The sequence below is a fragment of the Ictalurus punctatus genome, chromosome 15, assembly GCF_001660625.3.
Source record: "Ictalurus punctatus breed USDA103 chromosome 15, Coco_2.0, whole genome shotgun sequence".
Taxonomy (NCBI): domain Eukaryota; kingdom Metazoa; phylum Chordata; class Actinopteri; order Siluriformes; family Ictaluridae; genus Ictalurus; species Ictalurus punctatus.
The window spans coordinates 24,768,429-24,788,644 of NC_030430.2; the positions used below are offsets into that span (position 1 = coordinate 24,768,429).

Genomic DNA, 20,216 nt, shown 5'->3' on the forward strand with positions numbered 1-20,216 from the left:
ACATTCATCATCAAAGCAGCTTATAACTCTTTACATAATCACCTGGGCCTTCTATTGGCAGCAGTACAGAAGGAATGGACTCGTTTGCACATAAAGGAATGAGATAAAGATCTTTAATATTGTTGCAAATGTTAGAAACCACTCCGAATCGCCTGCGACTGTTGAAATATGAGAACAGGGAGACGTATGCAACGTCTTCTTCATCAGATGCTGGATAGAACCGAATTAAAGACAGCTCCTGCAGGGAAGAAAGAAAAAAAAAAAAAAAAAAAAAAAACACACCACACAAATACAAGTAGTGAATTAATAAAATTGCACTAAAAAGTTAGATACTATTCAAAACATTATTAGAAGAACTGAGTTAACGGGTTTACCTTTGTTAGAGATGTCTTTACTCTCTCAACATATTCCCAAACTGTTTGTGGTAATATCCGACCACCAATGTGAACAGTATCTGGCAAGTCCTAAATAGAAGAAATCAAAATCCTTTACTTGCACGTTCCTGATTCTGAAAAGGTTGGATTTTATTCGTCACTGCTAATTAATCTGCCTAGTAAAAGATTATGTGAGTAGCGCAGCAGGCGCTTGGATTCAGGACAAGTAGCTCGCATTATAATTACAGCACTGATGTGCGTCACACTTTGTTTAAATAAATATACATTATACAGCCAAAAGTATGTGGACACCGGACCATCACACTCGTATGCGTGTTGAACCTTGACCATTCCAGGTTATAATAACCTCCGCCACTCTTCTGGGAAGGATTTCCACTAGATTTTGGGGTGTGGCTGTGGGGATTTGTGTTCATTCAGCTACAAGAGCGTTAGTGAGGTTGAGGTCAGGTGCTGATGTTGAGATGGTGAGGAGGCTCCAGGTCCAGTTCATCCCAAAGATGTTCAGGGATCTGTGCAGGACATCCGAGTTCTTCTACCTTCTTCCACCCTTCAGACACCACGTCTTCATGGAGCTCGCTTTATGCACTTTGTGCCATGCTGGAACGGGTTTGGGCCTCTTAGTTCCAGTGGAGGGAAACTGTAACGCTACAGTGCACAAAGTCATTCTATACAGTCGTGTGTTTCTAACATTGTGGTAACAGTTTAGGGAAGAACCACATATGGGTGTGATGGTCAGGTATCCCCAAGTGTTTGGCCAAATAGTGTACATACCAGATAAAAAGGTACGTTTTGTAAAAGTCAATAGGAGGTGTTTTTCTTTCCTTAGCTTTTGAGCGAGAGATTAAAAAATCCTGATGATGTGACCGTTAGCCTACTGATCCTACTTTGTCCACCACTGGGAGCTAGGCTTTAAATGCTAATTGAAACACTGCTGTTAGAAATATCCAAGACAAAATGCATCCAAGACCTTTTTCAGAACCTCTGCAGATCCTGAGATTATGCATCCCTTTGTAACAAACTTGGCCACCAGCTGCATGTTGAGAAACCCTTTCCATATCGTATCTTGTCTGGACAGGAAGTGACTTGTCTCGTTGTCTGCTGGGGTATGAGTGCTCGGCAATCTATGAACAAAGACAAAAACACGGCTGACATACTGAGATGGACCGTCATTTACTGATCGTTACTGCTCAGTGAGAGATAACTCACCTCGTAGTTAGACTTGGTGAACTATAAAACCTCGGGACTGATGGAGCTGAGGGCTTCATCAGAATGGATTTGGGCATGGGTGGTGGAGGCGCCGGTGGTTGCGGAGGCTCGGCTGCCTTGGTTTCCTCGACAGTCCCCTTGTTACTAAGAATCAGACTCTTTGGTGGGTCTGGAACAGGAACAGGAGCAGAAACAGGAAGAGGCGCAGGAACAGGAAGAGGAGCAGAAACAGGAAGAGGAACCGGAACAGGAGCAGGAGCAGGGACGACAGAAGGAGAAGGTGCAGAACGGTACGCTGCCGTCCGTGGATCCCGTCTTGTTATGGTCACTATGGAAACCGCAGGGATTACAAGCGGAGAAATGTCAGGCTGAGTTACCTCAGTACTACAGTCTTCTGCAGTTGGAGAAGCAGGGGACTCCACAACGAGGGAATCATCTCCGAGCGCAGCAGACAGAGGCTTTTTATCAGACAAAAGGACGGCACACGGAGGTTTTTCCTCCTGCTCGTTCTTTGGCTCGTCCTTTTTGAGGGCCTTAGCGTCAGGGTCCTCGCCAGCAGAAAGCTGACCTACGGTACATTAAAAAAAAAAAAAAAAAAAAGTCTCATTTGTTTTCAGAACCCCTTCAGGTGTACAAGTTTAAAAGTCAGTGGTGTGAAAACCTACCAGTACATATCCTGCATTTGAGGTCAAAGAGGTGCGCTTTGTGTTCTGCTGTTGTGTCTTTCAGCATGCTGATGATGATGTCTGAGACAGCAGTACTAGGTTTCTTTGTTTGGGCTTGTCTGACCTGAGCAAGAGACATTTTCTCCTCCTAGAGGAAAAAAAAAAAAAAAACCGGTGTAGTGTATATACATATGATAAAAATGATGGATGACGTGGATGATATTCAGAATCAGGAACACACAGGTATTCGGACACACCGATGAAACTGAACGAAATCCAGTGGAAAGCCATAATATAAATCTCCTGCTAACACACTGAGAGAAAATAAACACACAAGCCAGACTGAATAATATATTTTTTTTTATGTCTGTATTACCGCACTTAACCAGCTTGCCACATATTTTTTTTTTAGGATCATCAATTAGTTTTACTGAAACCAAAATATAAAAACGGCAGCACGCGCTAGTGTGCTTTTACTAACGGACTGATGATTTATCCACCACTTCTGACTACTTACTAACAGATGTATTAACTTATAAAACCCGGTAACCGATCCGGACGACTCACCGATGATGACGTGGCCACGCTATCGGTTTTGACCACTTTGCTCTCAGACACAGGTACAGCTTGCTCCACGTCTACACAAACAGGAGACGGTTGTTCCTTCAGAGGCACAGGATTAGCTGTACTTTCCTAGCAAGAAACAAAAGTTCGTCCGGATACAATCTGGTCGTTGTACATTTATACAAAGCGCTGTATACACTGTAATTACACGCATACTAAGAGAACGGGCGGTACCTGAACAGTCAGAAGCTCCTGATCAGTCAGACGGGTTAGTTTAAATGGCGTGATGTGTCCTTTTACAACCTGGTAGAAAAGACCCTGAGAAAATATATCGAGATAAATAAAACGTGAGTTTAAGCTTACACGGGGATTCTGTATGGAGGAACGGTCTCAGATCCCTCGCCATGTATTCTCCAACCTCATCAGGCGTTATAGGAGAAGACTCAGAGCTGTTATCTTGGCAAAGGGAGCTAGCACAAAGTATTGACTAAAACAGTGCCAATAATTGTTGCACACCTACATTTAACAAAGATTTATATATATATATATATAAAACTGTGTTGTGTTTGCAATTGTTTGATATCCATGACAGTAGAGTATTTCTGTGAACTTTTTGAACAAAAGATCGAAAGGTTAAAACAATAAAGGCAATTCTTCACAGCCTCCTTTGACCATATTTACCAAGGGTGCCAATATTAATGGAGGGCGCTGTAGTTTCTTTAGCTAAAGACGTGCCCAAATCTACAATCTTCACTTACAATGACCCGAGTAAATGTAATCTCATTCTTAACAAATGATTTGGTAAAATAGCGATAAAATTTTACTTCCAATTTTGAACTACTTCAGGAGGCGGGGCTTATGGAGCAGAATGATAGCGAATTGCAAAAGCAACAGAAAAGCACTTTAAAAGACCGACCATCTTGGCTGAACAAATACATTCAGGGCATCTGTGTGCCAGGAATGCACTCGATGACTTAACGAGTACGCGTATGGCACGCGCCTTGAATAAATATAACCGCTAAACGCGGATTGCCGTGTTTGTCTTTAAACACACCTTGTTCTTGGGGTCTTTCAAGCTCAAGAGGAGGGATCTGTATTTAATCCTGTACTTGTTGTCAGTAGTGTAGTACATATTAAACATCTCTCTCTCGATGTTTACAGCCAGCTTTTCAACTTCGCTCTCAGGGATGTCCAAATCATCGCTGTCGTTCACCCTGATGATAAAAGAAAATGGTCTTAGTAAACGTATTGGTCAAGCTGTCTATCGTTTCAATGTGCTGATCCAAACGACTAGGCAAAACCTCTCTGACCTTTTCAGCACGGTGTCGGTGAGAGAGCGCCTGATGTTCTGCCTCATCTGCATGTTAGGATGAGTTTGGAGAGGTCTGGACGGAGGGACAGGAGCAGGAGTGACGGGCAGGACTCGAACCTCTGGGGCTGGGTTTGACGCCTGGGGTACGTTAGAAGCCTCTTCAGACTGGCACAGCTGCTTTGGGACAGTAAAAACACTCTTGTTGGTTTGCGGCGCCTCGTTCAGGACCTGCCGGGACGCAGACAGACGCGGGGAACCTGGCATGGTTTTCTTGGCTCGGCTTGGAAGGAAGGGTTTTTTGGGCGGTGGAGCTGATGGAGCCGGATTCTCGGCAGGTTTCTCGGCAGGTTTCTCGGCAGGTTTCTCGGCAGGTTTCTCAGGAGGTTTCTCAGGAGGTTTCTCAGGAGGTTTCTCAGGAGGTTTCTCAGTGGGTTTCTCAGTGGGTTTCTCAGCAGCAAGAGCCTCTGGTGGAGCTGACAGAGTCTCGGTCTGAGTAGTGACTGGTGTTTTATCCGGTTTGCTTTCCTCAGCCTCCTTTTCTGATTTTGTCGATGCTAAAACAGACCAAACGGGATGATAAGCGACTACACCTCAACCTTTAGTAAGTAGCCGTACGTCCTAGCTTTTAAGCGACTGCTTATTGTTAACAGTTAGGCCAACAGTTCAGCTCAATTCATCAGGATCAACATAAAAATCATGAATTCAAATCACTCCAAATGAAAATGTCCAAATTTGAAAGGCATCAGCGAGTTAATACACAGTACTATGTATACACTGTGCACGCTCGTGTTCGGATTTTCAGACTAAATTCTCATTCACACCCGGATCAATGCGGCCAAATGTCACAAAAACATTTGAAATACTTGCAAACGATATATAAAAATAATATACGAGACATAAAGTACGGCAATATAAACACATGCCTTTCGACGTTTTGCACGGGAGTAAAATTGACTGCCATGACACGGATCATGCAAATGCGCACAGGACGCAATATCGCTGTTTGTTTGGGGATTTTTTTTTAATCTCTGCGGTCACTGGACATCCGATTGGACAACTTCGCGACAAACGCTACAGAGACGGTTTGTTTACTTTGACAGTTATTGAATTTTCAATTTTATTTATTTGTGTAGCGCTTTTAACAACGGAGCTGTCTCAAAGCGGCTTTACTGAAACATGAACACAGGATAGAGAGTTTAAGTGCGTGAATTTATCCCTATTGAGCGAGCCGGTGGTGAGGAAGAAAATCCCTAGGATGACAGTAAGAGTATAAGTACCTGGTATTAGCCAATAATCAGAACTCTAATACATGTATAGTAGTGAAACTGGAAACGGTGCGATCCTAGCTAGCATAGTCAATAATAATCCGGGGATCTGATCAACTCCAAGCGATCGACTGAATTAATAACAGATCCGAAAATATGTGAACTTCAAACCTACTAAAAACACCCTTTTGTCAGTTTTGGTCTCTCACTATTAGCATGCATACATTGGGATTTGAATGAGATTTGAATACTATAGGTCCGCAGGGCTGTCGGTAAAATGCAAAATAACATGAAGCATTCTGTCTATCACGTAAAAAATAAAAAGTGTGTAATCCACTTCTTCTATCAGGAAAAGCACAAATCAATGTTACGCCCGTCCTATGTTACACTTTAAATCTATCATCTTCAAAGAGGCTTTAGAACACAATCGGAGCAACAACGGCTGCGTGCTTTGTTCCACGTCGACTGCAACGTCCTTCTTGTGGTATTTACAGCCCCGAACGGTTTTCAGCTCTGGTGTATTTTGCTGAACGCTTGAAGCAGTATAGCCCCTCCAGAGCACTTCACTCAGCGGAGGCGGGACGACTGTTAATCCCGACGATCGTCACGTCCCAGCCTGCGGAAAACCATTCATCCGTATCGCCCCTGAACGCCAAAATAGTGTTCCGGAGAACAACAGGAACGCTCGCTCAACAACTGTACTCAAACCCAGATTAAAAACACACCTGCTATGAAATAACCGATTTATTTTGTTCAAGTTTTCATGATTCAGAGTAACCGGCGTGAATATATTACACATATTCATATAACACACGTTACGGAACCGTCTACCTTTTCACTTGGATTGTATCCAAACTTAATTGTAAGAGGCTTTAAATATAAGCATCTTGCAATAAATAAATAAATAAACAAACAACCAAACAGAAAAGATCAAACTAATGAGTACTTGAGAAATAATCTGATCGGCCTTGTTTTAACGACGCCGGAGTCTGGAACTACATTTCGGCTCCACGGTCTTTTAGTGGTTTGTGTATTTAATGACTAATAAAAGCACAAAACAATTGGTTTAAATTAAACGATCGATTATATCCCTTATGATCATCATTTGAGGAGCCTACATTAGCATTTGGATATCTGATTGGACGACAGAAGATCCAGTCAAGCTTGTGTACTGTGGCAGTAACTGTATAATGATGAGAAGTATCTGGTATTAGCTAATAATCAGACTTCTAATATCTGTACAGTAATAAAATTGGAAATGGGGCTTTCCTAGCCATCACTTTCCATGAAGAACACGAGGAACAAAAATCCTGGGAGTTGATGAACTCCAAGCAGCAATGAGTCAATTCTGTGTGCGTTGGTAGTGATACTAAATGGTAGTTTATTGTAGCTCCGCTGTTGGGAGTTTTTAAAGCCTCAGCATCACTTCTGCTTCGAAAAACTGGTCCGGTGACCAAAAATCTCCAACCGACAATGATGCTGTGATCAGACATCGTTCCTGATGAAGGTCAGAGGACGATTAACACGCATTAACACGATGTGGATCGATGCGTTGATTTAAAAGGCAGCGACTGAAGCGAATCGTGCCAGGAATCACGAACGGATTATTAATAGGCGAAGTGGCTTGACTGACCCCGTTTGTAAATCAAGCGACCCTTAGTGTAGAGCATCACAGTGACCTGTACGGCAGGTGTAGCTGCTAAACCAGCCAATGAACGTAGCGCAACTGATAAATTAACAACTCGGGGTATCTGAAAACACGTCGACGTGTGAAACACTGTAAGGAAAGCCATAACTGAGATAAATGGGCTGTTAATAAGGGATCGGACAGAGGATCGGACAGATGACATCCAGGGCTGCTTAAACACGCTGCACAAACTCTCCGTTCAAAAATATAAAAGAACAAGATTTCTGTAACTATAAGAGAAAAATAATTCTTGTTTAAAATATTAACCTCATGGACAAATGCGCTATTTATTTATCTATTTGACGTCGTCCGAGTCCGTGGTTAAACTTCTCAAAGCAGATCAGAACACGGTACGGCGCCGCTACCGGCCTCTCAATGCCATTTACTGTTAATGAACAGGATTTCGTGTTGATTAAATTACTGCAAAAAGAAAGCGAGAACCTCTAATTGGCAAATGAAATCATAGCAAAGAAAGACGATCGTTCAATGACGTGGTAACGCAGGTGCTTTGCAGGAGAACGTTTATAATAATTATGCAGGTTTGGTCATTTGCATTTTCCCCTTTAGCTTTAAGTCAATCTTGAGTACTACGTACGAATGCTTCCCAAAAGACCACAACGTCTGTGAGTCGCTTTGGATAAAAGCATCTGCGAAATTAATGAATGTAAAGAAATGTAAAATAATAAAATAATAATTCGCCAAGACTTTGAACAAAATGTTCCTTTGATACTAAAACTTTCTAGAGCTTTCCATGCTCCTAAAGGAAACTATGAACCTAAAATCTCATTCCGAAAGCGGAAATAAAAAAAAATCGTATGGGGAATTCCCCCCCCCTAATAAAATGACGCGTGTTGGGGTTTTCAAAAGAAAAACAAACGAAGACAAAAAACAGAAAAGTAACCAAGGGCGTAACAATGGTGTTGACATTGGGCTGTGTCCAACGAACTCGGCCGGAGGATATACAAGTGAGTGTAACGTTAATGGTCAAGAACTGGAACTGACGTTAGCCTAGCATACTTCGTGGGTGTGCAAAAAGCAAGTTAATTGACGTTCTTAAGAACAAACCAAGCCATGGTACGATGCCTTCTATACTAAGCTAAGCTCAGCTACTATTTAGGAGTCTACTTACTGACTGTCTGGAAAAAAGCTCGTATGTTCTGCTGCACTTTTCTTCACTTGGCTGCCGTCTCCATTTCTTACAGACTGAGCGGCTCAAATATATCAACGGACTTGCGTTGAGTATGGGCGCAACCGAGTGTACAATTGGAGGGGGGGACATACTGATTTTCCTTAACAGACGGAAATATATTAAAAAATAATAGACATAAATAAATAGAACGGATGAAGAAAAGACAGATCCGTTGGCAGGGTTCATTAAATCGGGGACATATAGAAAATATTTCGTACTGTATACTGGGGGAGACAAATTGGTATTTCCTCAACATTGGGGGAATGAGTGGTCACGTCCATGAAAGTAACGTCTTGCAAATCGATGTTTTGCAATCGACCGAGTGTAAACTGAAGTGTCCAGTGTATTTTCAACAAACTGGTGATTTCGTTGATGCAGCTTCAGGCCTGTGAGTTCTTACTAAATAGTTTGCGTTTTTATATGAGTTACGTTGTGAAAGAGCTTTAAATATTGTCCTGTATCAAAATAGCTATACATATACATATATATATATTTGCCCTGCATATTAAAGATCAGGTTTTATTCCCCCACAAAAATAAGAGAAACCTTGCTATAGTTAAATTATTAATCCATGCAGGACTGGCATGAAATATATGACGATTGGCCTTTCACTAAAGATACCAAAGGAAATTCCATTAACTTAGTCACACAGCCGATATTCTGTTGTAACCCACTGGAGAAGCAGTAGTTGATCCAAGTTTAGTTTAGTAGTTTACGCACACGATTAAAGTTGGGTTTCTCAGTTGTTCTGATAGCGATGTCCGCTCCTGCTAATATTATTGGCAAAATTGTTTCCTAAAGCTTCCTTAGATACTGAAGGGTTTATAGCTGGAAGGTCCTACGCTGTCCGAAAGGGAATCTCGAAAGTGTAGGGCTCTACATGGGAAGCTTTAAAAGATTCCTCTAGAGATTTTAAAGTGTAGCGGTGTGAAGAACTCAAACAGGATGAGTAAACAGGTATCCTGTAAAACAAAACAGGATCGACGTCATGTTGTAGTAATTAACAAAAAATATGTATTAGGTCTGAAGACATATCAATAGAAATTTGTAAAAAGGTGTACTCTGTCTGTTCCCCGGTCTAGTGAGGAAGATAAGCACCACTAGAGGGGAGTAGTAAGCTATGCAAATGAACGGCACTCAGACCTGATCCTGGAGCAGCACTGGAGCAATGAGTTTTGTTAGTTTCTCTGCTGTAATGAAGAAATGGCGGAACATGCTGTAATATGGACTCCAGAAGCCGGGTTAAGAGCTCTGTGAGAAGTACGAAGCTTTTGACTGAATATACAACACATGGAACTGACACAACGACATGTTAGATGCAGGTCTACGTCAGCACATCAGACACGGCTGGGTGTGGAGGCACATCTGGACGTAGGTGGGAATGTAGAAGACCTACTGGAAGCATTTCTCTAGTGTAAGCTTTCAAAAAAAATAAAATAAATATGCTTGGCTAATTCCAGTCTTGCCTGGATGAAAAACAATCCTTTGCCATGTCTCGCCATCTCCAGAATTTCGAGTTTCATCCTGCGTTCTCCTGGATCTTCTTGCCGCCCACGCGGAGTCCAGAACCGGCCGTGACCGGTGACGTTTGCACGCCATCCTCAAACCATTCGGCACTCGGTGACGTTTTGAGTTCCACAACATCCAGAGCAAATCCATTTAAAAACCATTGTTGTGTTGCGCCCAGTGAATGACGACAGAAAGTAGGTGTACCTAATAAACCGGCAACCCATGAGTTCGGGGTTATTTTTTTTTTTTTTAAATGAAATAAAAAAATAAAAAAGTATTAAACATGAAATGCCAGAATGTCCATAGTATTGCCGATGATTTTTTGCTCCACCTAAAATGTTTTTTTTTTAAATGTCATGTTTGTAGGCTAGTGTGAAAGACAGGGGGAACCACAGACATCCGAATGAAGAAACATCGGGGAAAAAAACAAATTTTACTGCCAGGTGTTACTGCGCAAACGGAGGACGAGTTCATGTACTGGTGCCGTTCTGATCACTCATTCACAACTGCTCGATGCTTTTATCTCAGCTAAGATATCTTTGCTGGCGTACATAACATCAACGGCGTGAAGAGCGTAAATCTCCCGGCTCGAGAAGCGCGTACGGTCTGTATACGCTTGTTATACAGGCATCGTTACTTTTCAGTATGGGAATGGTTTTGGAAATGGTACAGGGTATTACTGTGAACATGGCTGTGTAGAATAAGTCCTCACCAAGTTCTCCGAGATTTAAACGGCTTAACTTGAGAAGACTTGGGTAGTAAATTGACCGTTCCAGAATTAAAAGCCTTCTATAATAAATTTATAATAATAAAAGTAGCTTAATGCGTTTTAGGGCATTTTATCACATCGTGTATGGAATCTCGGCTCATTTAAAACCAATATCTGGAGCAAGATCGCTCGTCATTTCTCCATAGCAGATATAAAATAATATAATAATAATAATAATAATAATAATAATAATAATAATTCTATGGCACCCTGTCCAGGGTGTACCCCGCCTTGTGCCCGATGCTCCCTGGGATAGGCTCCAGGTTTCCCCGTAACCCTGAAGGAAGGATAAGCGGTATGGATGGATGGATGGATAATAACTCTAATAATATATAATGCTGCCTCTAACGAAAACTAGCCACTATGTAAACGGCGAACATCATCTGATCAGAAAGATCACCAAGATCTTGTCAGACTTGGCATGGAAGCTGAAGAGGTCCGATATTGCCAATCTCTATGCAAGCAAGAAAGAAGAGGAAAAGGAGATATATCTGGATCCGAGGTCAAGCCGTGCACGTTCTTTGGGAAATTAATCTCGATGTAATAGTTTTCAAGGCCTAAAGTTCTCCAGAAGCTTTTTTAAAAAAAATTTTTTATTATTTATGTGCAAGCCCAACATGCCATGGTAGTGATGGCAAACTCATCATGACTCAACTGTAATGCAATGAAAGCAACAACTTAAGACATGTTTCAGGGGCGGAGTGACAGCGGTCAGCTGTGTAGTGTGGTGTAAACTTGATGTGATTTGAAAACTCGAGTAGGTTTGAAAAGGAGGAGAGATGTGAGCAGAGCAGCAGAGGTGTGGAGAAGGCTAGACGTCCCTTACGTGTTGAGAAGGTTTCCGGTGCTTCGTGGTATGTCGGTAAGTCATATCAATGGATATCCCAATAAGTCGTATCAGGTCTGAGCATGTTCTCTCGATCTGTAGTCGAGGGTGTCGTGGAGGACTGTGGTGACGCAGTAAAAATGTCAAGGGTTAAAGGGCTGAAGAGAGAGGTTATCATTATCATCAAAGCAAGAACATGGGATTTGTGGAGAGGAGACTGGGGGGGGAAGGATACTTATGAATGTGCTTGGACCCCACAGATCACCTCTTGTGGATATAGTTGTAGCTTTTGCGTGTTTTTATATGTAAATGACCATATACAAATGGATTGCTGTTTGCATTCATTGGTTTACTGCTGGAATTTGAATTCGGGGATGAATGCATCAGAGAAAGTGAATTTCCTATCCAATAAAGTCGTAAAACGTATAACACTGGGTATGATACTAGTCATGAATGACTAATTGTTTTCTATTAGAACCCGATTTTCATCCGAGACCATAAGCGTGAATACTAGTGTATTGAAGTGAACGTTTCAAGGCTGCACATGCATTTCAGGTGCTTTTCAGGCTACAAACGTGGGATGGTACGTCCACGACTGCGTCTTGTAAACCTTCCGGGTCCGTCTTTTATTAGTAAAACTAAAGGATTCTGAGAGACTATGAGAAAAGGAGGATTAACGTTAAGATGTTTCCTGGATCCACCTGGTGGTGTTCACGTTGTGCTTTGCTTTTTGCTCCAGGACCCCACACACTGCGTAGTTGTCACTTCAACAAGAAAACAACCACATGGCATGAAGAATAACTCGGACACAAATACAACGGATGACGTTTACCGACCGGTACCGAGCAGCAAGTACGTTAGGGAAAAAAAAGAAAAGAAAAAAAAAGCTTAAAAGATGTTTTAGAGCAGCTTGGATCCATCGGTACAGGGGTGAAATAGCTCACGACAAGGTTCTAATGCGTTAGATTCAAATACACTACCAGTTAAAAGGTGTTTCACCCACCACCTGCTCCAAGAAGTTCTGAAATGGTCATTTTCTAATCATTTTAGAAGACTTAAGACATTAATACTATGAAATAACACGCATGGAAACATGTACCGACCAAGAAGTGTGTTAAAACAAATCAATAACTAGTTTGTACTTTAATTATTAACCGTAATCCTGATATAGTTTTGCATACTCGCGGCATGAGGAGCTCCGCTCGCTCTGAAGGCTTTTCTTAACCTTCCCAAATAAACTCTCTCAAATTCTATATGTTTGGGGAAACAACTTAATTTGAAGTAAAAGCTACTGAGCATTTTCTTTTTTTTGTTTGGGGAAATAAATTTATCCACGGGTGATGACTTCAAGCTGATTCTTTAAAACTTTTGACTGGTAGTGTATATAGTTTAACATACTAAGCTGTAGTCTGTAAATGTTCTGAATTGTTCATTTGTGCTTGAATGTAAATCACTGACTGTTCGGACACATTTATTATATCTGCCGTCGCGTCCGATTACATAAGCCTCGCTTTTGATCGGCAGGTGCCAGCTCATCACATCACATCACATCACATCAGTAGCATCACTCACTTATTCTGATGGTCAATTATGTAGTCAGTAATAGGAGTTGGGCAATATGATGATATAAGATCAGTGCAATTACCACGATCGTGATAAACTGTTCTGAGAATTCTTATATTATCTCTCGATCATCATGTATTGTTCAATAACAGTGACAGACTTTGATTAGAAGCAGCTTAAACTGCCCAGGGCTATAAGCAGAGTTTACTGTTTATTGTTTATCGTAAAGTGTATTGTTGACTTTGCCTGTCTGGCATGTGAAGTGTAGCACCGTGACTCTGGGAGGAATACACTATACAGACAAAAGTTCGTGGACACCTGACCGTTACACCCGTATTTGCTTATTGAACGTCACAGTCCAGATTTATTCCCTCGGTAGTTGCTGTTACAATCTTCTAGGAAGGCTTTCCACCAGATTTAGGGGCGTGGCTGTGTGTTCATTCAGCTACAAGAGTGTTCGTGAGGTTGAGGTCAGGCGCTGATGATGTTTGAGGAAGCTCCGGGTCATCCCAAAGGCGTTCAGTAGGGTTGACACCCGAGTTCTTCCACCTTCTTACAACCTTGGCAAAACATGTCTTCATAGGGCTCACTTGTCCTGCTGGAACAGGTTTGGGTGTCTGTGTTCCATTAATGGGGAATTCTTAATGCTACAACATACAAGACATTGTATACAATTGTTTGCGTCCAACTTTGCGGCAACAGTTTGGACAGGAACTACTTATGGGTGTGATGGTCGGGTATCCACATACTTTTGACCATACACTGTACTGAATATTTCACTCCTAACGTTCCTCCTTTGCAATGTTAATTTATTCTTGCAGATAAAATATCATTGATCTTTTTTTTTTATATATATATATATTGCTGGCAGTTTGTTAGCAAACTTTAATGTCGTGATACGTCTCGTGTATGTAATGTATACACGTATTTTTGTTAGGCCTGTTGGGGTTTTTATTTTCAGGCTTCGTGTGTCATTTCCTGCAAACAAGGTCATTTCTGAACCCTTTTTTTTTTTACCCCTTGCATCATGTATGCATTAAAAAAAACAAAAAAGTGTTTCTTTGACTCACGTCAAAGTCTGCCAGTGGACGTCGTGTGGTTTCCCCACCACTGCATGACACTCTTCACTGCGTTCCTGCAATGATTCAGTGCTCCGTTGGTGCCGCGGGATACCTCACAACCTTCGAAATACACCTGAAGGCTCAGCTCTTCTGGGAGAACTCGATGTACTTCTAGTCATCCCGTTTTGCCATTTGCATCCATCTTGGGAGTGTTCCACACGGTTTTTCATATTGCTCGTGTCATTAGTGTACGTACATCACTACGCTGTTCAACTTCCTAAAAGGTTTCCAGAATGATAGGGAAACACTGTTGTAGAGCTTTATACAGAATCTTCAAGGTTTCCCCAGAGAGGGACAACCAAAGGCTCTGTATGGGGTCTCAATTGTGAAAGAGTGTACTTTTATGTGGGTGGCACAGTAGAGAGTGTTGACGCCTCGTGGCTCCAGTGTTCTCGGTTCGATCCTGACCTCGGGTAAACTTTTTCTATCAGAACCATGCTAGTAGGTGGACAGGCTACTCTAAATTGCCACAATGCATGAATGAGTTTATGAGTGTGTGGTGCTCTGTGATGGACTCCTGTACAGGAAGTGTGCATGGTGTATTCTCAGATCACATTCAGTGATACCAGGGATAGGCTCTGGATGCACTGCAACCCTAATCAGGATAAAGTGCGTACTGAAGAACTGTTGTGCATCAAAACTGCATGGGTTCTTTATTGGACTGCTTTGTAACTAGCATGTGTAGCAGTTTTTTGGTTTGGCTCTTACTCCAGTCTTTGTATTGAGTTGTGGTTCTCTGTATTTCTAGTTTTTGTGTGTGTGTGTGTGTGTTTTATTTTTGGCTAGTATCTGGAAACGTCTGGCGCACTTTCGTGTCACTCTGGTTCATGTATCACTGAAATGACTCATCGTCATCATCTGAACAGATCCCGAAATGGAAAAGATCCAAAACTAAAGATTTGGATTGTTTGTATACAGATGTCATATTTGACCTCTGCGTTCTCTTCGTGTCCTTGAAGTGTCGAGTGTTTTGAATCCTGGTGGTGTAAAAGTGTGACCTTTTCAGGTGCACCAGAACCGACTAAAAAGCCAAAGCTAGCAGGACTAGCGTCTACCATCTTGTCGATGCGAGTCGTCAAAATGACTGATTTGTTTTGTGGAATGTGTGTGTGCGCAGCCCGGCGGTTCACGTGTATGAACACAACTTTGACCTGGAGTACAGACAGCATAATGGTCAACACGCCAGGGTCTATGCTGGTTGTGCCTAATCTGCACACCCTAATCTAGCAGTGTATGCTCAGAATACAAATTTATAGTGGGAAGGAAAGCAAAGACAGGAATCTAGAAGAGAGAAATGAAAGATAGCCATTTTGTGTGTCCTTCCGTTAAGGACAAATTGACCGAGTTGTGCAGGAGTGTATAGAACAATTCAAGAATCGAGACTGCGGAAATGAGGGCAAACAAGATGGGCTGTAATCGCCAAAGCCTTGAGCGTTCCAGGTTTGTTTCGCTATTGTTTGTGCAAGTTTGGTGTGTTTAATTTGTTTTACCAATGGGTTGACGTGGGTGATGAGTGTTCCCTAATTTCTTGCAATAAAAATACGTATAAAATCAGTTAGTGTGTGTGCGCAATAGCCAACTCGTATTGTGCATCCTAGGCTTATACCCTGGTAGTGAGCACCCCACGTGCACCAAGCATGGTGTCCAAATACTCTATTGTAAGAGGTCTGAAATGCAAACAAGCCCAAAACCCCCAGACCTGCCAACCCCGAAGAGGAATAACGAGTAGTCCTGGATAGGGGTATAGGGGTGAAAGGGTAGGGTATAGAGCTGTAAAAGTAAAATCACAGCAAATGTTCCATATAGTGCTTTTGTGTAAATGCCCCTCGTAGAAACCATGAAACGGTTCCACAGGAGTTGAAATTTCCCGACTTTTCGGCCCCCTTTTCCATCGCTATGGAGAACTATATATATATTTGTCTAATGTTAATAAAATCTGAGATGCATAGATTTGTTTCGAGTGCGTTATTATGAAACGAAGCCTTTCTCCATATCTTCCTTTATCAGGAACCGAGGGGACGATTGAGACACGGGAGAAAACATTACCGGGGCGAAGGAGGCGGGGCTTCCAAGGGGTCAGTTAATACTGGGGAGTTTAAAAAAAATTTTTTTAAATCCTACTCACCTGTCAATCATTCCAGAATCATATGCCTATTTTCTCACAGCTGATTCATTTATTAATTTATTGCATATTTGAGTAATAACTTGTACCGGTGTACTCTTGAGGAGCTCCTACACACAAAACGCATGAAGGTTAGCAGGCCTGAGACTCTGTTTCTTGTGAAAAACGGTTTGTTTTTATTTATTTTATTTTTTTTTACCGTCAGTACTGCCTTCGACAATGCAAGGAATAATTCTTGGATTGGGATCTCATGCTCGTCTTCATAAACGATTTAGAAAATGATTATTAAAACGTCATATAGATAGGGGATAGAGGTGGAATACGGTTCTCTCAGTGCTTCACTAATCGTGCAATCCTAAGTCCTGCGGCATGGGTTTGACATGTTTTAATGTGATCAGGAAGTGAACTGACCGAGTGTGGAGCTTGTAATGTTAACAATATAACACAAACCAAGCAGATATAAGGAAGGAGTGTGTTTGGATGAAGGGCAGAGCAGTGTTGTTGGTGTTTAGTGTTACTTCACCTAATAATACTGAGAATTAACTGAAAAATAAACAGATTTCCTTTATAATCAGTGGGTCCCGTTTTCACGTTTTTTGGACATCTGATTAAATTCAGCAGCTATTTCAGACCTAAAACCGTGGGTAAGATTAATTCGGTATTAGGGCAGGAAGACGTGCTAAATCAGGGACCAGACAAAGAAACTACTGCACTATAATTATTCCAGTTTGTCCGGTGTGTTGTGATTGATCTTTATTTTTTGTTTTAGGTTTTTGATACTCACCTGGGAACACAAGTTCAATATATTGCTTACTTACCTTTTAGGAATACCTGTTTTTATATTAAAATCTTGAGATTTTGTCTAAGTATTGCTCGTGTGCTGGGCAAAGCGCCTCGGCGAACTGTGTGTGTTCTGTGCAGATTGACGTGTGTGATTAACATGTGTGCTGTAAATCCCTGTGAGATACATACTGGCTTTGTAAAACTGTGATGAAGCGATTGCTGCGGGTTGCTGCTCCCCCATTGCTTTGTGAACAGGGTCAGGGGTGAGAGAAGCAGCGGGGGTGGATCCCATCTCCTTACTTCCGCCATCCCCGTCCTCGGCTGGCTTCTCCGTCGATTTCTTCTTAAAGAGTTTTCCGAGATTGTGGATCTGAAAACCGTATGCGAACAGCTAGTCATTTACAAGGTCGACTTTGGAAAGAATCCACACGCATAAAGATTATTCAGGAAGAGACGACGATGGAAAACGGAGGAACGTCGGACCGTACGCACGCGTATTAATCTCGACACGACTTACCCGTGTAAAAACGTGCAGTAAATAACATTTAAAAAAATTTTTTTTGAAAAACACCACGTTGTGCTGCTATAGGAAAACGATCGTCATGAAGTTGGTTATTTTCCTTTAACAGCATGCAAAAGTCCATCGATTAAAATCTTTTTATCAGTATATAGTTACGTTTAATGCTGGAGAACAAACAAGTCATGGATTTTCTCTCAAAGTTAATAAGAAAGAAAAAAAAAACCCCTGCAGCTCGTCAATGTGTACAATTCACTTCCTGCATCTTACAGCTTTACCTCGGACACCGGTGACGCCTTCCATTAGAGATAACGTAAGTAAACATCTTAGAGCAAACTTCGATTACACGCGTCCGACGTAAAAGCCTACGGACGAGCTGTCGCTATAGCGACGATAACGTAATGCGGTATGTTTTTAAATGGTGCCAATAGGTATAGCAGGTAGAGCAGTGTCAGTGTTGATTTACCTTTAGCGTGGGTTTAGGTGCAGGTTTGTTTTTTATCTCAGGCTGCGCTTTGGGCTCTGAGATACCGTGCATGGCTACAGCAGCATGGCGGATGATGCACTGATGGCCGCAGTAAACCGATTCAGGCAACGCATCGTTACTACAGCCTGGACCGATACACTTAGGGACAGCAGCCTTCTCCTTCACCTTCTCCACCACGTCCTCCTGCTCTTTCGCCACTTCCTCTTCGGCCACATCCTGCTCCCTCACCACGGCTTGCTCTTTGGGCTCCGATGTGGCTTCGACGACCTCCACCTGAGATAACACTCAGAGCTCAGAACCATAGAACAGGGTCAAAAACAACCAGACAGAATGCAAAGACAATAAAATGCTTATTTAAAAAAAAAAAAAAAAAAAAAGGTTTATAGGCTGAGTTTTGATGATTTGAAAACGCAACAACTCCTTAATAAACAAAATTAATGACTTGGGTACATTATTTAACAATAAGAGGCAAAGAGGGCAGTTAGCTAGTCATAGCTAGTCATTAGGGACAAATTCATACATTTAAAATGTATATATCTCTGTAAAGCTGCTTGGAGACCATGTCCATTGGTACAAGCGCTATACGAATAAAACGGAACTGAACTGAAGTTAGCTTGCTGTTTAATTAATTAGTTTTTAAACCAATTTTCAACCCCAAAAAAACCCCACAAGGGTAACGCTATAAAGAACAAAAGATGAGAGATCGTGAAGGACTGTCGTTTTCATCTAGACCTGGTTTATTCATTTCAGCAAAACAAAGCCATGTTACCGATTGGAAGATCTTGATTCTCCTCTTTGTGCTGCGAGTGCTTGACTTCCTGATCTTCCCTTTAATACCCTCGTCCTCGCTGGGTCTTTCTTCTCCGGCCGAGGAGGTGAACAGGCTCTCGGACGAGGAGCTCAGAGCCGCTTTAGAGAGCGCAGGCTGCAGCTTCACGAAGTCGATGGGACTTTGGCACGGAGAGCAGGACGGACAGATGTAATCCTCTCCGTTCTTCTCCAGGAGACGGCCACGGGCCTGGCTGATGCCTACACAGTCACCGTGGAACCATTCGTTACATCGGTCACAACAGATCATGAACCTGTGGTGGGAAGGTTCACATTTTAAGGTGTGTTTCAGTGGGTCAGAAACGATAAATAATCAATACCGACCGGTCACGAATACCGACCGGTATCGGATAACGATCCGCAGACCTCCTCACTACCGTGGTGACTCCGTTAGAACAAACTAACTATCCTAGTGTGCTCTATAGATTAGATTTACCATCGTCAGTAATGCAGATGAAATAAATATTGGTGTAAGTCTGGACAATGAGGAGGTGGTTTGTCTTCTCAGTAGCTTAAGACGTAGAAAATCATCCGAGTTTGAGCTGTTTGTGTGATTTAACTCTTTAACACAGCCAACAAAGGTCAACTGGAACTATCAGTTATTGGCAAAAATCCACAACAATAGTCGTCGTCCCCCGCCCGGTTGCGGGAGCGGCTGAGAAGGGTCCGCTGTCAATATAGGGTACAAGAGCGGCCTCTGGAGGCTAAATAAAAACTAACGCTGACTAATTTTGTTGTGATATTTAAAGTGTTTTTGATTCGTTTTGGACGTCTCTATCTTTATTTGTTATTTGAAGTGTTACTTTTTGGTTCAGTTTGGATGCATGTCTTTTATCCATCGTCTATGCCGTTTTATCCTTTTCAGGGTCATGGGGATGGATGCATGTCTTTTATTTTCCTTAATATTTATTAAGTTATAAACACACTACTGGTCAAAAGTTTGTGGACACTCGACTGAAATGTTTCTCATGATCTTAAAAGCCTTTTGATCTGAAGGTGCGTGATTAAACGTGTGAAATCGGTGTCGCAGATGAAAATATAATCGTGCCGACGCCTTCGTTCCTTTCATTAGAAAACTAACATTTTATCTACAAAAATATATACGTTTCTAAACGGACGACTCGGAGGGAAATATTCCGAAAAGCGGCCGATAAGAGTCCGGCGTCGGCGGGAACTCCTTGAATCCTGTTTAAAAAGCATCTCGGGGAAATTCCTCAAGAAATCGCTCGAGAAAACTCCAAGAATACATTTCCGGAAATTCTAGGCGAAAAGGCAGTCTACATTGAAGATGCTAAAATACTAAATTATTTTGGATTTTTCTTTTTTTTTTTTATCACAACATAATTCCCATAGTTCCATTTGTGCTACTCCAGAGTTTTAATGACTTAATTGTTATTCTAAAATAAAA

General features: G+C 41.9%; 1 protein-coding gene across 4 annotated transcripts in view; it reads right to left on the reverse strand.

The window, feature by feature from the left end:
- si:ch73-181d5.4 (death-inducer obliterator 1) overlaps nucleotides 1–20,216 on the reverse strand; it is a 32,315-nt gene that overhangs the window by 6,007 nt on the left and 6,092 nt on the right. For all 4 annotated transcript variants that reach the window (XM_017487254.3, XM_017487252.3, XM_017487255.3 and 1 more), the window contains exons 3-14: nucleotides 18,750–19,062; nucleotides 17,960–18,253; nucleotides 17,166–17,346; nucleotides 4,141–4,696; nucleotides 3,885–4,044; nucleotides 3,065–3,148; nucleotides 2,834–2,959; nucleotides 2,267–2,414; nucleotides 1,602–2,169; nucleotides 1,363–1,516; nucleotides 375–464; nucleotides 43–238 (exon numbers count right to left, since the gene is read on the reverse strand). In XM_017487254.3, the coding sequence (XP_017342743.2) occupies nucleotides 43–238; nucleotides 375–464; nucleotides 1,363–1,516; nucleotides 1,602–2,169; nucleotides 2,267–2,414; nucleotides 2,834–2,959; nucleotides 3,065–3,148; nucleotides 3,885–4,044; nucleotides 4,141–4,696; nucleotides 17,166–17,346; nucleotides 17,960–18,253; nucleotides 18,750–19,062 (2,870 nt within the window). The remainder of the gene's footprint in view (nucleotides 1–42; nucleotides 239–374; nucleotides 465–1,362; nucleotides 1,517–1,601; nucleotides 2,170–2,266; nucleotides 2,415–2,833; nucleotides 2,960–3,064; nucleotides 3,149–3,884; nucleotides 4,045–4,140; nucleotides 4,697–17,165; nucleotides 17,347–17,959; nucleotides 18,254–18,749; nucleotides 19,063–20,216) is intronic.